We start from the raw sequence: 22,522 nt of genomic DNA, 5'->3' as shown, positions 1-22,522 counted from the left end.
AACTAAAGTCAAAAAAGACAAAGATGGTCACTTTATATTGGTCAAGGGAAAAATACAACAAGAAGACATTTCAATTCTAAATATCTATGCACCCAATTTAAATGCTCCCAGATTCTTGAAACAGACCTTACTCAGTCTGAGCAATATGATATCTGATAATACCATAATAACAGCGGACCTTAACACTCCTCTTACAGAGCTGGACAGATCCTCTAAACAGAAATTAAACAAGGATATAAGAGATTTAAATGAGACCCTAGAAACTGTGCTTGATAGATGCATATAGAACACTCCATCCCAAAGATAAAGAATATACATTCTTCTCATCACCCCATGGAACATTCTCCAAAATTGATCATATCCTGGGACACAAAACAAATATCAACAGAATCAAAAGAATTGAAATTTTACCTTGTATCTTCTCAGACCATAAGGCACTAAAGGTGGAACTCAACTCTAACAAAAATGCTCAACCCCACCCAAAGGCATGGAAATTAAACAATCTTCTGTTGAATAACAGATGGGTGAAGGAAGAAATAAAACAGGAAATCATTAACTTCCTTGAGCATAACAACAATGAAGACACAAGCTACCAAAACCTGTAGGATACTGCAAAAGCAGTTTTGAGAGGAAAATTCATCGCTTTAGATGCCTACCTTCGAAAAACAGAAAGAGAGCACAACAACAATCTCACAAGAGATCTTATGGAATTGGAAAAAGAAAAACAATCTAAGCCTAAAGTCAGTAGAAGAAAAGAAATATCCAAAATCAAATCAGAGATCAATGAAATTGAAAACAAAAGAATCATTCAGAAAATTAATGAAACAAGGAGTTGGTCTTTTGAAAAAATAAATAAAATAGATAAACCATTGGCCAGACTAACGAGGAATAGAAAAGTAAAATCTCTAGTAACCTCAATCAGAAATGATAAAGGGGAAATAACAACTGATCCCACAGAGATACAAGAGATCATCTCTGAATACTACCAGAAACTCTATGCCCAGAAATTTGACAATGTGAAAGAAATGGATCAATATTTGGAATCACACCCTCTCCCTAGACTCAGCCAGGAACAAATAGAGCTCCTGGACAGACCAATTTGAAGCACTGAGATCAAAGAAACAATAAAAAGTCTTCCAACCAAAAAATGCCCTGGTCCAGATGGCTTCACTCCAGAATTCTATCAAACCTTCAAGGAAGAGCTTATTCCTGTGCTGCAGAAATTATTCCAAAAAATTGAGGAAGAAGGAATCTTCCCCAACACATTCTATGAAGCAAACATCAACCTGATACCAAAACCAGGAAAAGACGCAAACAAAAAGGAGAATTTCAGACCAATCTCACTCATGAATATAGACGCAAAAATTCTCAACAAAATCCTAGCCAATAGATTACAGCTTATCATCAAAAAAGTCATTCATCATGATCAAGTAGGCTTCATCCCAGGGATGCAAGGCTGGTTTAACATACGCAAGTCCATAAACGTTATCCACCATATTAACAGAGGCAAAAATAAAAATCACATGAGATCCTCTCAATAGATGCAGAAAAAGCATTTGATAAAATCCAGCATCCTTTTCTAATTAGAACACTGAAGAGTATAGGCATAGGTGGCACATTTCTAAAACTGATTGAAGCTATCTATGACAAACCCACAGCCAATATTTTACTGAATGGAGTAAAACTGAAAGCTTTTCCTCTTAGAACTGGAACCAGACAAGGTTGTCCTCTGTCACCTTTACTATTCAACGTAGTGCTGGAAGTTCTAGCCAATACAATTAGGCAAGACAAGGAAATAAAGGGAATCCAAATGGGAGCAGAGGAGGTCAAACTCTCCCTCTTTGCTGACGACATGATCTTATACTTAGAGAACCCCAAAGACTCAACCACAAGACTCCTAGAAGTCATCAAAAAATACAGTAATGTTTCAGGATATAAAATCAATGTCCACAAGTCAGTAGCCTTTGTGTACACCAATAACAGTCAAGATGAGATGCTAATTAAGGACACAACTCCCTTCACCATAGTTTCAAAGAAAATGAAATACTTAGGAGTATACCTAATGAAGGAGGTGAAGGACCTCTATAAAGAAAACTATGAAATCCTCGGAAAGGAAATAGCAGAGGATATTAACAAATGGAAGCACATACCATGCTCATGGATGGGAAGAATCAACATTGTTAACATGTCTATACTTCCCAAAGCAATCTACCTATTCAATGCCATTCCTATCAAAATACCAACATCGTACTTTCAAGATTTGGAAAAAATGATTCTGCGTTTTGTATGGAACTGGAAAAAACCCCGTATAGCTAAGGCAGTTCTCTGTAACAAAAATAAAGCTGGGGGCATCAGCATACCAGATTTTAGTCTGTACTACAAAGCCATAGTGCTCAAGACAGCATGGTACTGGCACAAAAACAGAGACATAGACACTTGGAATCGAATTGAAAACCAAGAAATGAAACTAACATTTTACAACCACCTAATCTTTGATAAACCAAACAAGAACATACCTTGGGGGAAAGACTCCCTATTCAATAAATGGTGGTGGGAGAACTGGAGGTCTACATGTAAAAGACTGAAACTGGACCCACACCTTTCCCCACTCTCAAAAATTGATTCAAGATGGATAAAGGACTTAAGTTTAAGGCATGAAACAATAAAAATCCTCCAAGAAAGCATAGGAAAAACACTGGAAGATATTGGGCTGGGGAAAGACTTCATGAAGAAGACTGCCATGGCAATTGCAACAACAACAAAAATAAACAAATGGGACTTCATTAAACTGAAAAGCTTCTGTACAGCTAAGGACACAATAACCAAAGCAAAGAGACAACCTACACAATGGGAAAGGATATTTGCATATTTTCAATCACACAAAAGCTTGATAACTAGGATCTATAGAGAACTCAAATTAATCCACATGAAAAAAGCCAACAATCCCATATATCAATGGGCAAGAGACATGAATAGAACTTTCTCTAAAGATGACAGACGAATGGCTAACAAACACATGAAAAAATGTTCATCATCTCTATATATTAGAGAAATGCAAATCAAAACAACCCTGAGATATCATCTAACCCCCGTGAGAATGGCCCACATCACAAAATCTCAAAACTGCAGATGCTGGCGTGGATGTGGAGAGAAAGGAACACTTTTACACTGCTGGTGGGACTGCAAACTAGTACAACCTTTCTGGAAGGAAGTATGGAGAAACCTCAAAGCACTCAAGCTAGACCTGCCATTTGATCCTGCAATCCCATTACTGGGCATCTACCCAGAAGGAAAGAAATCCTTTTATCATAAGGACACTTGTACTAGACTGTTTATTTCAGCTCAATTTACAATCGCCAAAATGTGGAAACAGCCTAAATGCCCAGCAACCCAGGAATGGATTAACAAGCTGTGGTATATGTATACCATGGAATACTATTCAGCCATTAAAAAAAAAGGAGACTTTACATCCTTCGTATTAACCTGGATGGAAGTGGAAGACATTATTCTTAGTAAAGCATCACAAGAATGGAGAAGCATGAATCCTATGTACTCAATTTTGATATGAGGAGAATTAATGACGATTATGGTTATGGGGGGGGAACAGAAAGAGGGAAGGAGGGAGGGGGGTGGGGCCTTGGTGTGTGTCACACTTTATGGGGGCAAGACATGATTGCAAGAGGGACTTTACCTAACAATTGCAATCAGTGTAACCTGGCTTATTGTACCCTCAATGAATCCCCAACAATAAAAAAAAAAAAAAAAAGAAATGTTAAAGTGTGAAACGTGTATTAGACACTGAATGGAGAAACTGAACAAGTAGTTATGTAAATGAATTCAGTTAAAAACATATCAACAAATGTAATCTTGATTAAAACGCAACATTCAATGTAAAATAGGATTTTGTTTGTAAAACCACTTATATTTTTAAATACAAAAATACTAACAAGATTGTAAATTCGAGGTAGGAATTTATGACTATTACAAAAAATATGGTCCCTAAGAAGTTACTGCAACTAGTGATTTGGATTAAAGGAGTATCTATCATTTTTCCCCAAAATATATTTTTGAAAGGGCTATAAGTGATTAAACTATCTATCAATTTACTTTTCAACATTCTTAAGTGTTTAAAACATCTCTCCACTTCATTGTAATTTCCTTGAAAACAGGGACCATTCAGTTATGAATGACCTACACTACTTAGTCATATGCCTTTAAGCAGAAGGCACTTAATATGTTTGCCCTCACTTAGCAATTTATGGACAGACCATCACACAAACTGTTAGCTCAGCTCCCAAAGAATAATGGACCTAGACGTTGGCGTGGAGACTTGAGGGGTAATGGGGCATTTGGCCCTGAATCAAGGTCAGCCTTCAGCCTAAGTGGACTCTGAATTGTAAATATGGTTTGACCTGAAAGTTCAAGGTCAGGGTCCCCATCAAAGAGTCCTCTCTGTAGATTCAGTTCTGCTTCTGTCAGTCACTAGCTAGCAATTCCCATAAAATGTCTTCTTTTTAAGTGATAGTGACGTGAATGGGAAAGGATGAGGAAACAAAGACAGCCGGGAAAATGTGAATGTCCTCTAGAAATCCTGATGCAACAAACTGATGCTTCTTAGCTAAGGTTCAAGTATCCCTGACATGTCTAGAGCATCATTTTATCCAATAGTGATTGATTTGTGCTTTTAAAATGGAAAGTTACTAGGTCACGTATAACATATTTTTGATTATTAAAGAAACTTTATCCTTGAATTGGGCTGCTCTGGGTTACATTCCCACAGTCCCCACCCCTATTCCCTAAGGAAAACATTCACATCTGTCTGTTGTTAGGGTTCTGAAGGTGTGAATTGCGAGAGGCATTCCATAAGTCATCAGCGAGTAACACTGATGCTTGAATCAGTCTCCATGCAAAAAAACTAGACAATGAAGAATGGACTATGGGAATGAATTCCGATTTGTGGAATGAAAGGATACAAAGGACAGCTCTTGCTGGGAAGAAACATGAGTGTCCTGGGTTCCCAGGAGAAAGGAGAAAAGGAATGAGAGGTATTAAAGATTCTTCCTGCCTACATTGCCTACAATTGCTGACATGAAAGGCTGGAAGTAAATGAAATGAAAGGTTGGGAGAGGCCTTGTCTCAAAGTAAGTCTGTTCCTGGTGCAGACGGACAGCAGGGCCTCAGTGTGAGCCTCTCTTCGATGAGACTGAGGAATGGCCAACAGCGGAGCTCAGTACGAGCAGCATGTCAGAGCTCCCACTGTCAGAGTCCACAGGGCACAGTGGGGAGTTCCGCACACCCCAGGGGGACATACCTGTCTCAACATGGATCTGAAAACCATATATCGGAGCCGCTTGGTGAGGATCTCTCCAGCTTTGCCAAATGTGTAGCCCTGTGGAGAATGGGAACATGCCACACAGAAGACCTGTTAGAGACTCAGCCACCAATGACAAAAACTTGGGGGGACTTGAAGTCATTGCTAATGTAGGCTACTAGACAAAGTCAGAAAGCCTGATGTCAAGGGTTTGCTGTTTCTGTGACTATGCGCTCTGCTATAAGGCTGCACCATCAAGAGCCCAGTTTTCAAAGTGACACTGCCACTCCTCGCTAGTTTATAGGACCTAGGAGGAGACTTACTAGGAGGCTTACCAGGACCTGCTCGGAAATGTCTTTCTTTGTTCCCTACTCCCACCCTTACTTATTTTCCCCAGTGAATGGGGCTCTATCACTCAGAAAACTGGAGTTTATCCCAAGACAGGAGGCACTCTAAATAGGGGGGCTATAGTATGTGTAATCTAACTGGGATGCTGGTGGCTGAGCACAGTGGCTCACGCCTGTAATCCCAGTACTTGGGAAGCCAAGGCAGGTGGATTGCTAGAGCTCGCAGGTTCAAGACCAGCCTGAGACAGAGTCTCTAAAAATAGCTGGGCATTGTGGAGGGCACCTGTAGTTCCAGCTATTTGGGAGGCTTAAGCCCAGGAATTTGAGGTTGCTGTGGGCTGTGACGTCGTGGTACTCTACCAAGGGTGACAAAGTGAAACTCTGTCTCAAAAAAAAAGAAAAGAAAAGAAACTGGGACACTTTTGAGAGTAAAAGGAATGCTATTAATAGCTACACCAAGACCTAACATGTAACCTGGGGAAATAGGAATTTACAGTCACCCCAGTCATAGAGGATGTGAAAAACAAAATTATCAAATTCTTAGTATTTAAGCTGAAAAAAGCCAAACTCTAAGGCGCAAAATACACTAGAACCTCTGTAAGTTGACTACCCAAGCGACTGTAACAAACTGGTCAACATACAGAGGTGGTCAACATAAGGAACTAGGCTTGCTGGACTGATGCGTACACGTGGTGCAAGTCTGGTCTATGACAATTAGGTCGACTTAAGAAGGTGGTCAATGTAAGGAGGTGGTCAACTATGGAGGTTCTACTTTAGTTTTGGGAGAAGGCTTACTAAGAAGAACTTTCTGGACTATACCTCCCTATCCTTCAACAACATAATCTTCTGCATCAGTTACTGGGACAGAAGAAAGTTAAGATATGAGTGTGCTGCCAGACTAGGCCACATCTTGGGAGGAACAACAAAATCCTCATTTCAACAGTCTGGGGATATAGAAGTATAAAGATGTTCCCCTTTCTTTCTGAAACTGGGAAGTGGCAGTTTATAGATAAGGCTGCCACACAATGGCAGAGGGAAAGCAGAGTGCAAATGGCTGTTTGGTGCATCAGAAGAGAAAAGGCCCTGACAACAGTCTCAAATCTCCTGTAGAATCAGAGAAACAGGGGAGGGCAACCACATTTTCACTGTGCGCCCAAGTAGCAAGTTGGACATTATTGAGAGAGGGAAGAAACACATGCCAAAAACCTAAGTAAAGAAAGAGCCAACCCTTCTGGTGGTCCTGATAAAGGGAGACAGCCAGGGTGGACCCTATAACCAAAGGCCACATGGGGCCACGGATCTCTCAGATTGCCAGCATGAAAGGGGAGGCACACACGTTAACTATAGACCATGCCCCCGCCGCCGTAGCACTACAATGCCACCCAGACACCACTGCAGGAGACGGGGGGTGGAGGGGAGAATCCTACATTAATTGAATTTAAGCTCAAAATTACCAAAGTGCTTATGTTTACTTAGAAATGACCACATTTTCCTATGTAACTGAATAGACAGTGAATAACTTGCCTGCTTCGGGAATATTATTGCTATTGTTATTTCTGCTGAGAGCTAGCCTTTGTTTAGCACATGCTCTGACACTGTCCTTTATGTACCTCGTCTCATTAAGTTCTTATGACAACCCTATATCACCATTTTACATCAGAAACTGAGGTTTGGAGAGGCTGATAAGTTGCCAGAAGCCACAACTATAAGGTGGCAGAGTTGGAATCTGAATCTGAGTCTATGAGAATCTTAACCAGAGTGGGAACCTAGATCCAGAGCTTTTAATCCCCCACGCAGTACCCTCTCCATGTTTCTAAAATGAGGGGTTAGCTGTCCTACCATCTTTAGGCACTCTGCCATCTCTGCACTCCTGAAGCCAGGCTCTGGTCTCGCCAAGCACCATCATCCTATAAAGATATTGCTTAAACTTCCTTCACTTCACCAATCCAAACTGCCACTGTTTAAGGTACCAGCTCGAAGCCTACTTCCCTCCCAATTCCTTAACCAACTTCACAGTGGGTAAATTGGTGTTAACAGTTGATATGGTAATCATGTATGTAGTTAAAGTGTCACATTTATTCTAGGAAGGTTGAATTCCTCTGTAAGAGACTTCAATTACTTAGCAAAGAAAGAGGCCTTTTTTCTTTTGCACTTCTTATAATTCCTGGAACAATGTTCTGCCTACTAAAACAATTTTAATACATGCTTGCACGTCACCTAAAAAGACCTATTCAGAGTTTCATCTAAAAAAAATTACACATGGCCAACCATTCATTCATTTACTAAATGATGAAGCATTTACCTTTTACTGCTGCCACATACAGGCCTGGGCACTTGGCCCCATGATTTATTTTAATCAAGAAGCAGGTACCATTATCCTTATTTTACAGCTAAGGAAACTGAGCCTTGGTTTAAATTACTTACTGCCTAAGGAATTAGGAACTGGTAACTGGTTCTTGAACCTAGGTCTTACACCAAAACCCACACTCACTGCCTTACCATATCAAACTTTCAGAGCACTTAATTCCTTGCAATTTCATTTCAGACAAATGATTTTCAGGCTGTTAATTCTGACTCTCGGCAAATCTTTCCTACAGTTTCTGTTTTCTGTTTGACATCCTTCCATAACTAAAATGGTTCTTTCCTGTGTAGCAACAGTTGAATGATAAATTCTTTCAATCCTTACTAAAATCAGTGTGACCTGCTCATGGGGTTTTGTTTGTTATTGCTTTTAGAACAGAAGAAGAAATTTCTTTGAGTAGTTTAATTTACTGGCAGTACTTATATCCAAACTTTCATCTAGAGCTCTCCCAAATCCCACTTTTGAGTTTACACTTTCTCTCCAATCATCATAGTAGAACAAACATTCTGCTCCCTCTGATTTCATTTATACTGCCTTTAAGGGAATGTGAGGCTGGAGAGGAAAAGATAAGCGAGGGAATCAGAGGAGGCAAAACATCTGTGTTTAAATCTTAGCTACTAGTTAGTAGCATGGTGAACTACTTGGTATAGCAATTCATTGTTTTACTATTAGCAAAAAACCCTTAGCTATTAGTAGATAGGTTAATAAAGGAGAAATTCTACTAACAGGCAAATTATATAAATGCTTATAAATTCCCCCAGTTGAATAATGAGCACTTCCCAAAGTGAATAAAGTAAAAATGTAGACATTTACCTGAAGGAAAAATGTAATAAAAGAAATGATTCCAAGGACTAGAAACAGTAGTGAAAACAAGTTACTATTCTCTCGTTTTGTTGCAGCATCATCATCTCTTGTAAAAACCTGTGAGAAAATATTTAAAGTGTTTTTAGTTCAGTCGATGAAGAAGGCCTGTCCCATTTCCTATCTATCACAGTATTCAGGGCTCCAGTTACCCTTAGTTTACCGGAAATCAGGATTGGCTGGTAATGCCAACCTTATAGGTAACTGGATTCTGCATTCTTTTTTTTTTTTTATGCTGTTTTTGGCCGGGGTTGGGTTTGAACCTGCCACCTCCGGCATACGAGGCTGGCGTCCTACCCCTTTGAGCCACAGGTGCCACCCTGGATTCTGCATTCCTTAGAGGCCAAGAATGGATCTGCCATTCATAAATCAATCCAGTGGAATGGGTCTGTCATTCATAAATTGATCCAGTATTTTTTCTGTTCAGATTCCCTCTTGGACTATGAGTGCAACTTTAAAATAGAAATTGGAATGCATGGTGAACTACTTGGTATAGCAATTCATTGCTTTACTATTTAGACATTTCCAAGTGTCCCGAAGTGTCTGAAGGAAAATCTGATGATGTGGTTTTGGTGAATCAGAGAGATGGCCATTCACTCAGCCTAGGCCTTTCAAAAGGAAAGTGGTTTCTTTGATGGTCAGTTAGAGAGTCATTGGGGCACTTCATCGGGGCACCACACATGGACCTTTTCAAAGATGGTTAGAGAGCTAATCAGATGTTTTGGGCCCAAGGAACACAGAGAAGAACTATTCCACAGGGAAAGAAAATACATTATCTCCCTCACAGGAGGCCAAAGTCAGACTTGTAAGAGAGCCCAGCCAACTTTGTCCTTGGTAAAACAACATCAAAAAAGGTTCCCAGAACAGAGAAAATAAATTTTTAGACTAGTCATTCCAACCAAAAATAATAACAATCACTAAACTCTTATTTTGTGCCAAGCATAAAACAAATTCAGGTATACTATTCCTTTTATCTTTACAATCATCTCCTAAAGCATATTTTATTATCATCCCCATTTTACACAGAGCAAAACTGAAGTACAGAGAGGTTAATTAATTATTTCAAGGTAATATAGCCTGTGAGGGAAGACCCAATGATATAAACCTAAGCAATCTGACCCCAGCCCACTATCTTCAATGAGGCAGATGGCTGGCTGCCTTGCCAATATCCAGGATATTGGGATCCATAACCTCCAGACTTACTGTTATATAAAGCATAAGAAAAACATAAAATCAGTAAGTTGAAGTTTTGTTACAGCTAAGCCCATTCCTAACTTAACCATTTCCATTTTTTTCCCCTTGATGACATTGCAGTATACCTCCCTGCTTGTAAGATATATGTTAGAACAGGGATCAGTAAACTATGGGTCACCAGCCAAATGTTTATATACAGCTTTAATGGAACATGGCTGTGTTCATTTTCTTCCATATTGTACATGGCTGCTTTATTACTACAAGGCCAGGGTTGAGTATTTACAACAGAAGCCATATGGCCTGAAAAGCCCAAAATATTTACTATCTTACTGTTTATAGAAAAAGTTTGTTGAACCTTGTCCTCAAACCTTGTCCCCCATAGAATCACATATTTTGTCTCCTTACCAGTATTTTTTCAATGACTAGAAAAATATGTGGCACAGAGTACATATTTCTTGAATGAATACATTAAAAATGAGTATCAACCTGAAATAGGCTAGCCAGGCATGAGTAGACCTGAATAGTTACATATATATTTTATAAAATCAAAAGTTAGTGTTTAGCTTATGCTTCCTGTGAAAATCAATCTCTTTCTTCACAATGTTTTCAGCAGTTAAGGCCAGATCGTCCACAGCTTAAGGGCTGGATATCTGTCACTAAACAAAGAGCATTCTTGCTCAGACTGTAATTTTATTGTTGAAAATGCCAGCATTAAGATCATGTGTCAGCCTCAATCTTTAGGAAGCTCTTCCTTTTCATTTCAATTTTAGCAAGTGATATGAAGATTATGTCTTATGTCTTCATGTAGCATGCTAGACCTACTTATGTCTTAGTAAGTGTGTATGTTAGAGGAAAGCTCATTCTCAGACTGGTCTGACAAACACCTGAGGAATTCTCTTCATGCACTGGTGAAATGTCAGGTCAATTTTTCTTAGAGCTCAGTGTTGGCAGGCACAAGGATGCCATCTCAGTAGATTCACTGGCTATTTCAGGGAGCTGGGCCCCAGGGCCCTCAGATAGAACCTGACTGGCAGGACAAAGGAAGGTTCACAGATCAGCTTTCCTGTCTCAAATTAAGACTTCTATTCTTATACCTCCAAGTGGCTTTGTTTCACGTGAAGATACGTGCTTTCTTGTGGCTTGTGTAAACTGGTACAAACACAAACAGTTCATTCATCCTTTACTCAGGACTCATAGGTAAATCCAAACAAATGAATACAAACACTTACCCCTACAATCTTCGAAAATATTACTGAAAATGCTGGTTGCAAGCCTCCATTTACAATGGCACAAAATACACCCACAACAAAATAAGGCCATTCAGATAAATTCAGCTTTAGAATCCTCCAAAAGGAAACGGGAGGTACATCTTCATCCTAGAAAACACAGAACAGTACAACAGCCTAGCTTTAAAAACTGATCATTGATTTTATGACGTGCAGTTCTATCTGCACAACATTTAAAAAATGAATATATCCTTTTCTTATTCCTTCTTAAGTGATAGTTATTTAGCTTCAAAAAAATGCTTACTAATTCTGTTATTATACTCCTTTATTTTTAAAGAAATGAATGTTTTCACAAACCTTTAACTCTTCCTTGGCATTCAGAAAACGATAAGAATATAAATAAGTAAGGATAAACAAAATAGAAGTTTTGATATTTGAAGATCCATTATAGTCTCTCTACATTGTAAATTCTAATTCTAAAAATCTTGTCCTATAAATTCTCATTCTTAAATTCTAACCTGATTTTTAAAATTAATTAATTTCTAACCTGATCTTAAAATGTTGGTATTTTGGTTTGTGAAACATTCTGGGGGATAGGACAGGAGGATCCTCTATCACCTTTTCTGGTTTCCACTCCTACAAGCAAGCCCAGCCCAAGCCCACCAAACTATGAGAGTTATACTGGGTGGTTTTAAAACATAAAACATAACATCCTCCTTCATACCAGAGCCTCTTTTGTACTGAGCTTTCTGTCTTGGCTTTGTGATCCACGGATGCTCCTGAGAGTTGATCTTCTTCTCATTAGACTGGATCCTGAATCTTTTGAGGACATTTCCAAGCCATCAATTTCACTTTTGGATTCATCAGCTGTATTTTCTAATTCAATTTCATTTCCTGCTGTCTAAAATAAACAAGGAATATGAACAAGCGGGTTAGGCTTAGTTAACCAATGAAAATTAATCATTGAGTATCAGCTATCAAGGAAAACAGTAATTTGTTTCAGTAATTACAGAAAAGGCTAAAGCTAAAGGGCTGGTGTATGCGTGTGGGGGTGTGTGTGTAAAAGAGAGAGAGAGAGAGATTTAAAAATGAAAACCACTAAATAAGGAGGAGTCCCGTTGAATATACTGAATAATAAGCCTTCCATTTCATGTATCTTATCTAATCATCTCCTTTTTGTGGATGTTTGACTTAATCAAGTTTGCTTTGTACTAGGGCTGTCAACAGAAATATAGCACAAACCATATTTGTCATTTAAAATTTTCATGTTGGTTCAGCGCTTGTAGCACAGTGGTTACAGTGCTGGCCACATACACCGAGGCTGGTGGGTTCGAGTTTGGCCCGGGCTGGCTAAACAATGACAACTGCAACAAAAAAATAGCCGGGTGTTGTGGTGGGCACCTGTACTCCCAGCTACTTGGGAGGCTGAGTCAAGAGAATCACTTAAGCCCAAGAGTTTGAGGTTGCTGTGAGCTGTGACACCACAACACTCTACTAAGGGTGACATATTGAGACTATGTCTCAAAAAAAAAAAAAAGAATAAAATAAAATTTTCGTGTAGCCACATTAAAAATGTGGAAAAAAGGTAATCAATTTTAATCATATCCTTTATTTCACCTAATATATCTGAGATATTATTGATATCTGTGGTATTATCATTGCTACATGTAGCCACTATAAAATGATTAAGATACTTTGCATTCTTTTTTCGTATTAGGTCTTTGGAATCTGATGTGCATTTTCTACTTAATAGCGTTTCAATTCATGTTAATCACTGTTTAAATGTTCAGTAGCCACACATGGGTAGTGGCTACAAGATTTCACCTTTAAACCTTTTAAATTTTTTATCTAATTTTCCTTTTTTTATTTCTTCTCATTCCAAGAGAAAAAAATACCTAAAACATGAATCTGATCCTGAATCACTCAAGTATTTTTTTCTACTTCTCAAGATAATCAAATCAGTTTTCAGTTTTAGCATTAAACACAGAAAAATGCGCTTATCTCTGAGATAAGTTAGAGAAATTCTAAAGTTAAACTCTACCTGCATTGTGACAAGTTTAAAATAAATGCCTTTCTGTTTCATGAGCTCATCGTGATTTCCTTTCTCCACAATGACTCCATCATCAAAACCGGCAATGACATCAGCATTACGCACTGTAGACAAACGATGAGCTATCACAATGGTAGTCCGGCCCTTTCTGGCCTAAAGAGAGAAATTTGGTTTTTGACTACATTAACAATTATGTGCACAGAGTCATTCATTCACCATATGAATACTAACCACCAATACTTTGGACATTGTAAAACCATCAAAGCTGTACGAGATTGTCTGTGACTCCAATAGAAGTATGGACAATTGATAATAGTTTAAAACAGTGGTTCTCAACCTTCCTAATGCTGCAATCCTTTAATACAGTTTCTCATGTTCTCATGTTGTGGTGACCCCAAACCATAAAATTATTTTTGTTGCTATTTCATGAATTATTTTTGTTGCTTCATGAAGTAGCAACAAAAATAATTTTATGGTCACCACAACATGAGAAACGTATTAAAGGGTTGCAACATTAGGAAGGTTGAGAACCACTGGTTTAAAGTAATGTTTTAGCACATGTATTATAAACATAAGAGCAAACATAATATTCACTTATGATTAATTCTGGAAAGCTCTATGTAATTTACTTAACCTAAAATTGCAGTAATATTTAGGGCTTATACAAAGTAACAAAATCCTACAGCCAAGACATCAACCAATCTAAATAAACACACAAGCCAGTGCTCTGCTGGTGAATACCAGATAGTGATCAGCATGAAGATCTGTAATGTCCTAGCTCACCTATCTCCTATCTCACCTGGATGAACCAGACAAACAGTAAATATGAGGCAGCAAAGTCCAGACTTCTGCATCATATTAACCCAAAATAAGTTTATAGATTTTAACCTATGTGAGACTCAATTTATTCACGTGTAAAATGGGGTTAATAATAGTACTCACTCCTTAGTAAGGTTGTGATGACTTAATAAAATGATGTACATAAAGCACTTAGCACTGTGATTTATACATAGTAAGTACTTAATAAATGATACTTATTTCTAAATAGAAGAATTATACAAAAATTGAAGGGCTATGTAAATGCCTCATCTTTTTATTTTGATATGTATGGAACAGAGCCAGATAACCAGAATTTGTCTGAGATTTCTTTAAGCTTTGCAACTTGCAATGCTTATGATTTTGTTACTATATATTTCTCTCCAGTAACTAAATAAACTTCTCTCCAGTAACTAAAAAAATAGGATCAGAAAAATAAAAGTGGAAAACCCTGAGAAAAAGGAAAAAAGAACATATGAGAAAAATTAGGTGGTAAGAACTAGAAAGTGGAGAAGATAACGGATCAATTTTTTGGATGTTTTTGAGAAAAGTAGGACATGTGAAATTCTCCCCAAAATTTATACACGAAGGAAAAGGTGTTTCTAGAAACAAGCTTTAAAATTGTTTTTATTTACAATTTAATATATAGTTCTGCTGTAGAATAAGGAAACAGATAAGCAAAACAGTAAGAAAACACAGATGTAAAATCACAAATAAGAAAAATAAAGCGAAAAAAAGTAGCCACAATCCCATTTGCCTCTATTTTGGTTCAATGTTTAGTAAGCTTCTTTTTATTCCCTCAACAATCTATTAAGCACATTGACAGGATGTTTAAAGGAACATTCACTGTTTGTTTTTCTAGAGATGGGACAGTTGGAACAAATATGGATTCATCTTGGACTTCTACTGTGACATCTCAACTCAAGCCCGTTTGGTTAAAAGGTCTCCATATTCCGGGTAACCAGAGCTATCCTGGTGACCATTATATGCTGGAGACCAGGCACAGAGTGCCTGTGGGAGAGCAAACACTCACATCCTATTTGGTGAATGAAGTCATATGGGCCCCAGAACTGCAGGAAGGTCAAAATCTACTGACAGTCAAGGACATTCAAGGACTGTCAAGGATCAGGTGAATTTCCAATACCTAGTTATCATAGGCTCTCTCCCCTTCTCCTAGAGATAAGAGGCTTCTCATTTTCCATACAGTCCTTAAGTGGCATTTAAAATCTTGGAAATTAAACGTGAACCTTCAGATTGTATTTTCTTCTTCTTGGAAATATTAAAAACTCTCAAAGCCCAAATAATAGGGTTATCCTTATAGGCTAAATTTTCAAGGTCATGACAAAGACCAATTTTAATTTTGGTCTATATTTCCGTTCATTAAAAGATTTTCAAGTGACTTTGAGTGAAAATGTATTCATCTTAAAGTACTTTAAAAAGATCAGAGAAATAAATAGAAATTGAACAAACAAAAAAAGACTTCAAAGAAGACTAAGGCTTTTAATAGCTAAGGGAATCACTTGTAAATAATCAGAAAAGTTCCTTTCTGAGACCAATATCTAGAAAATTAGGCTAAAAAATAAAATTTATCCGTTATAGAAAATTTAGAAAATAATGTATTATCTATAAAAATATCATTTGTAGTGTTTAAAAATTGGTTATGCATATATATGTATGTATATAATATAGTGGGTGTATACAGTATGTGTATGTATAAATATGTGTGTGTGTGTGTGTATAAATAAAAACTTACAGTGGAATGTTCTTATCCTTATAAATTAGGCTTGTTTGAACAGGAGCACACTGACCTTATCCAGAGCTGCCTGAACCACTGCCTCACTTTCTGTGTCCAAGGCTGACGTGGCCTCATCCAGCAGGAGGATCTTGGGGTTGCGGACCAGGGCACGGGCAATGGCAATCCTCTGTTTCTGCCCTCCACTCAGCTGGGCCCCTCTCTCTCCAACCAGGGTGTCAAATTTCTACAACACAAAAAACATAGTAGGATTTAGCAAAAGAACAAGTTATCTGATTACTTACCAATCCCATAAACGACCTAAGCCTCATAGGCAATACAGTCTAGTTATTTAAATCTTGGAAATAATAAATCCTAATTAAAAAAATATATATGTATGTCTACTATTACTTGACACTGCTAGAATTTTCAGAGCTGAAGTAATCTTGATTTCTTGTCTTAGGAAATTCCTGCAATTTATAGCTGTTCCCAAAATTCCTATTAGGCCAGCATTCTAGTCTTTGTACCTCTAAACAGCAAAGGTCAAGAACAACTTACATGAGGCAGTTTCATGATAAAGTCATAGGCGTTGGCTTCCTTAACAGCTTTTTCAATCTCCTCCATCGTGACATCTTCACGACCATACCGAATATTTTCAGCTATTGTGGTGGCAAATAACACAGGTTCCTGACTCACCACACCAGTGATTTCCCGCAGATACCTTACATTTATGGCCCTAATGTCCTGTCCATCAATACTGACCTGAAAAAAAAGTGTGATTTTCAAAATGTGTAGTTGTAACTATAGCATTAGCGTGATATGCAGTGGTAACTGCTACTTGCTGCAGGATGTAGCTCAGCATGGGTCATCTCACCACGCCCTCTGTAGGGTCATAAAGCCTCTGCATCAGCTGGACCGTCGTGCTCTTCCCACAGCCACTGTTCCCCACCAGAGCCACCGTCTGTCCACTCTGCACCGATAGGCTGAGCCCCTTCAAGATCTGCCAGGACAAATGAGAAATGAACTTTCAGGCAATTCACAGATACAGAGTCTATGAACTGACAATTCAACTCAATACAAAGCTGAAATATGCATACGTGTATTCTTTTAAATTTTTTACAATCTCAAAATGAAAGTACCAGAAACTCTTCCTCCAAAGACTGTTCAATCTGATTTATCACCCTACCTGAACATCTTTTCGGGATGGGTAACTGAAGTGAACATTTCTGAATTCCAAATTTCCTTCAATATTATCTGGTTTGTGCCCATTCTTCGAATAGCTGTCGATGTTCGGCTTCTAAAGAGAATCACGTTTTAGGAAATTAGTAGATCATAACAACTACTTTCAGTTACATTCTTTCAGATAGATGAATAAATGGCCAGCTCAGACTTACATTATCAATGATCTTGAAGACTTCATAAGCCGCTCCTCTTGCGTTTGCAAAAGCTTCAACACTTGGAGATGCCTGCCCAATACTAAAAGCCCCAATCAATACAGAAAAGAAGACCTGACGAATGTGAAGGAAAATCATCAATTACTTAAACAGTGATAGCACACTATTTTCATACTTCTTTTCTTCTTACAATACAATTAATTAAATTTTAAAATAGCAAGTCAACTTACGACTATTTAAAAATAGTTTTAAGATTTTTAACTGAGATTAAATTTTAAGTGCACCACCTCAAAAAAGTCAAGTGAGTGAGGAGATGGATATGTTAATTAGCCTGATTTAATCACTCCACATTGTATACATTTATCAAAACATCACATTATACTCCATGAATGTAATATGATTTTCCAATTAAAGTAATATAAATAAAAAATATTTAAAAAGGTGTTTAAAGTTTTAAATGCTTTCAATTTGGAATGCAGAATTGGTTTTACTTGCTCAGTAAAACAATGATATGAGTTCTATAGCACCAGAATATTAGAATATTTTTATATTTCCTCAATAGCTAAGAAGTTTTATTTAGATCATCAGCAGAGTAAGGTGGAAACAAGTACTAAAAAGAGTGTCTGAAGACAAAAGCTCCAACCCTGAATTATTACTAACTGGCTATATATCTTTGGCCATTTTATTGAAATATCTGGGCTTTAGTTTCTTCCTTTGCAACAACCACCAAAAGTCTAAATGTTCTACCTATTGGGATGTTGTCATTTAAACTGTTTATCTAGATCACAATTATTATTTTTTATTTTTATTATTAAATCATATCTGTGTACATTAATGCGATCATGGGGTACCATACACTGGTTTTATAGACCATTTGACACATTTTCATCACATGGTTAACATAGCCTTCCTGGCATTTTCTCAGTTGTGTTAAGACATTTACATTCTACATTTACTAAGTTTCACAATATACCCTTGTAAAATGCAACCCGCAGGTGTAATCCCACCAATCACCCTCCCTCTGCCCACCTCCTCCCCTGCCCTCCTTCACCCTCTTCCCCATATGCTTAGGTTATAACTGGGTTATAGCTTTCATGTGAAAGCCATACATTAGTTTCATAGTAGGGCTGAGCACATTGGATACTTTTTCTTCCACATCATAACAAAGATATTTGTACCAGAATGTTTATTGTAGCCCAATTCATAATTGCTAAGTCATGGAAAAAGCCCAAGTGCCCATCGATCCACGAATGGATTAATAAATTGTGGTATATGTACACCATGGAATATTATGCAGCCTTAAAGAAAGGTGGAGACTTTACCTCTTTCATGTTTACATGGATGGAGCTGGAACATATTCTTCTTAGTAAAGTATTTCAAGAATGGAAGAAAAAGTATCTATATCACAATTAAACAATATATATGAAAATATTTTGTAAATTACAAGGCACATACACCTAAGGCATGATTCTTTATCAGGTTAAGTCTTTTTTATCATCCACTAGACTTTGTTTTCTATAAAAAAAAAATACTGTTTTTTGTTTGTTTGTTTTTTTATTTTGTGCCAAATCAGTTTTTTTTGGTAAAGACTTGACTTGTTTCTCTTTGGGGTCAAAGAGAAATAACATCACTATTATTTTTTTTCTAAATCACACAGGAATATATTGCTTAATAATTTATACAGAAAGAACTTTGCTAAGTGATTTTTATATTCGTTATCTCAATTAATCTTCACAACAACACTAAAAGTTAGAGCAAACTGTTTCTGTTGTATCCACTTGGAAGAAGAAGTAATAGAAGTTTGAAAAGTTTAGGGCTGACACATTTTCATCACACTGTCAAACGGTCTATAAAACCAGTGTATGGTGCCCCATGATCGCATTAATGTACACAGCTATGATTTAATAATTAAAAAAAATTTAAAAAACTTAAAAAAAAAGAAAAGTTTAGGGCTGCTCCAACTCATGCAGCTGGTAAGTGGCTCTGCTGGGATTTGAACTAAGTTGGTCTGACATCAAATCCCTCACTCTACTATTCTGGGCATCACCAGCTTGGGAGACAGATTTGGGTTCAGTGAATACTGGATTTAAACTGCTTATCTAAATCATAATTAAACAGGATACAACCTCTTGTCACAACCTAGGCTCATCCACAGTATGACTATCCTAAGAAAACGTCTTTTGATAAAAGCCATGCCTGACTGAGCAGCCTCAGGAACAGCTTTTACAATACCAGAGTCAGATGAGGCAATTTTGAAAAATTTGAAAGCAATTATTGCATCCATATTATAAATCTGGTTCTTGAAAAAGAAAATGTTTAAAGGGACTCAACAAAATATCATCACTCATTAAATTAATATGCTTTTGCTTGGCCTCTGCAAAATACACTAAGTGACTCTTCTAACAGTATGTATTTTATTAGATCAAGACACAGATTGAGCTTGGTCTGCAAATTATTTCACTGCCTTTAAAATAAAGGGGATAACATCAAGTGGCAAGTCTTTTATGCTTGCGTAAAGGTCTATAATGCAGAAAACTTCCAAATAGAATACTTTTTTAGGAAGAGTAGTAATTTATACTTGCATAATTTATGAAGTGGATTGCCCGTCGTTCAATAGATTAAAAAGTTAAACTGTGTATTTTGCTGTTTGTTGTGAATAATAATCAAGAAATACAACTCAAGAGTTTAGCATCAAGTTTGGCCCAGAGAAATAATCTCAACAAATGAAAGCCATGTTGTAAACAATGGTAATGTTTTCTTAACATTTTTTTTTAAAACTTAACATGAGAGTACTAATTTTTAGGTTACATTGTTCTCACTTCCAAGGTAAAGTTCAAGTTGTAGTTGAGCCCTTCACCCAAGGGACATACTGAACACCCTCACATTGTGCACATTGGTAAGATACCACCAATTGCCCTCCCTCCTCCCTGCAATACCCCTTCCCCTACTCTCATCCCTCTTCCTCATCTTCCCTCCCCCTCATTACACTATATTTGTGTTTTATCATTCATGTGGACATGCAATTGTTTAATATTGCTTTCATATTAGTATAGAGTACATTGGATTTTTTTTTTCCTCTGTCAGATTCATAAAATGTAAAAATCTTTCCACATTTCAAAGTTGGCTGTTTACCTTGGTTGTGGTACTCTTAGCTGTGCAGAAGCTTTTTAGCTTGATCAAATAGCAGTCATTTATTTTTCATGTTGCTGCAATATCCAGGGTGGTCTTCCTCATATAGTCTTTCCCAGGCCAATATCTTCAAGCATTTTCTCCACACTCTCTTGTAGGGTTTTTATTGTTTCATATCTTAAATTTAAATCTCTTACCCAATGAGAGTAAATTTTTGTCAGTAGTGAGACGTGTAAGTCCAGTTCGGTCTTCTGCATGTGGCTAACCAGTTCTCCCAGCACCATTTATTAAATAGAGATTATTTTCCCCAGTGTATGTTTTTGTTTGGTTTATCAAAGATCAAATAGTGATATGTGGGTGGGTTCATCTTTAGATTCTCTATTCTATTCCGTAAGTCTATATCTCTATTTTTGTGCCAATACCATACTGTTTTGATCACTATAAACTTGTAGCATAACCTGAAGTCTGGTAATGTGATACCTCCAGATTTGTTTTTATTTCTAAGAATTGTATTTGCTATTCAGGGTTTTTCTGGTTCCATATGAAGCGAAGTACTGTTTTCTCAAGTTCTTTGAAACATGACATTGGTGCTTTGATGGGGATTGCATTAAATCTGTAGATTGCTTTGGGTGGAATGGACATTTTAACGTTGATGATTCTTTTCAACCATGAGCATGGTATGTTCTTCTGTTTGTTAACATCTTCCACTATTTCTTTTCTCAAGGATTCATAGTTCTCTTTATAAACATCTTTCATGTCCTTTGTTAGATGGATTTCCAGGTATTTCATCGCTTTTTGAGCTACTGTAAAAGGTATAGAATCTTTGATTTTATTCTCAGGTTGAGAATGGATATATAAATGCTATGGATTTGTGGGTGTTAATTTTGTATCCTGAGACGCTGCTATGTTCTTTGATCACTTCTAAGAGCTTTGTAGTTGAGTTCCTGGTGTTTTTCTGGTATAAAATCATGTCATCCACAAAGAGCAAGAGTTTGACCTCCTCTCATCCCATTTGGATTACCTTGATTTCTTTCTCTTGCCCAATTGCAATAGCTAGGACTTCCAGCACTATGTTGAATAGCAATGGCAACAGTGGACCTCCTTTTCTAGTTCCAATTTTGAATGAAAATGTTTTCAGTTTTACTTTATTGAATATGATACTGGCTGTGGGTTTGTTATAGATGGCCTCTATAACAAACATTTCAGCTTAGGAAATGTTCCACCTAAGCCTATTTTCTTAATTGTTCTTATCAAAAAAGATGCTGGATTGTCAAAAGCCTTTCCTGCATCAGTTGAGAGAATCATATGGTTTTTGGTTTTGATTTTATTTATGTGACGATTTACATTTATGGATTTACATATGTTGAACCAGACTTACATCCCTGGGATAAAAACTGACTTGATCATGGTGTACAACTTTTTAATGTGTCTCTGTATTCTGCTTGCTAAGATCTTATTAAATATTTTTGAATCAATATTCATTAAAGATAATGGCCTATAATTATCTTTTTTTCTTGGGCCCTTTCCTGGTTTTGGAATCAGGGTGATATTTGCTTCATAAAATGTATTAGGAAGGATTCCTTCTTTCTCTATGTTTTGAAATAGCTAATGTAATATAGGTACCAGTTCCTCTTTGAAGGTTTGATAGAATTCTGGTGTGAAACCATCTGCTCTAGGGCTTTTCTTTTTGGAAGATTTTGTATCATTGATGCTATTTCAGTGCTTGATATAGGTCTCCTCAAAATTTCTAATTCTTTCTCTTTGAGTATAGGAAGTTCTCATGATTTCAGGAACTGGTCCACTTCCTCTACATTTTCATATTTTGGGGCATAGAGTTTTTTGTAGTAATCAGTGAGGATCTTTTGTATTTCTACAGTATCTGTTCTTATTTCTCCTTTATTATTTCTGATTGAAGTTATTAAAGATCTTACTTTTCTGGTTTTTGTTATTCTGGCCAAGGGTTTATAAATTTTATTAATCTTTTTGGAAAACCAACTTTTTGCTTTGCTGATTTTCTAAATGATTCTTTTGTTTACAATTTAATTTAGTTCTGCTCTAATTTTGGTTATTTCTTTTCTTCTGCTGGGTTTGGGATTAGAT

The 22,522-nt window shown here is 37.0% G+C and overlaps 1 protein-coding gene across 4 annotated transcripts in view; it reads right to left on the bottom strand.

Annotated features, from left to right (window-relative positions):
• The window catches only part of ABCB1 (ATP binding cassette subfamily B member 1), a 206,351-nt gene that overhangs the window by 35,540 nt on the left and 148,289 nt on the right, over positions 1-22,522 (bottom strand). For all 4 annotated transcript variants that reach the window (XM_053609089.1, XM_053609086.1, XM_053609088.1 and 1 more), the window contains 10 exons: positions 17,294-17,407; positions 17,086-17,196; positions 16,774-16,899; positions 16,458-16,661; positions 15,976-16,146; positions 13,343-13,504; positions 12,026-12,202; positions 11,305-11,451; positions 8,834-8,941; positions 5,312-5,389 (listed from right to left, as the gene is read on the bottom strand). In XM_053609089.1, coding sequence (XP_053465064.1) covers positions 5,312-5,389; positions 8,834-8,941; positions 11,305-11,451; positions 12,026-12,202; positions 13,343-13,504; positions 15,976-16,146; positions 16,458-16,661; positions 16,774-16,899; positions 17,086-17,196; positions 17,294-17,407 — 1,398 coding nt within the window. The remainder of the gene's footprint in view (positions 1-5,311; positions 5,390-8,833; positions 8,942-11,304; positions 11,452-12,025; positions 12,203-13,342; positions 13,505-15,975; positions 16,147-16,457; positions 16,662-16,773; positions 16,900-17,085; positions 17,197-17,293; positions 17,408-22,522) is intronic.

The sequence above is a fragment of the Nycticebus coucang genome, chromosome 11, assembly GCF_027406575.1.
Source record: "Nycticebus coucang isolate mNycCou1 chromosome 11, mNycCou1.pri, whole genome shotgun sequence".
NCBI classification, from domain to species: domain Eukaryota; kingdom Metazoa; phylum Chordata; class Mammalia; order Primates; family Lorisidae; genus Nycticebus; species Nycticebus coucang.
The sequence above is the reverse complement of the archived record's forward strand: the minus strand, read 5'-3'. Positions and strand labels throughout refer to the sequence as shown.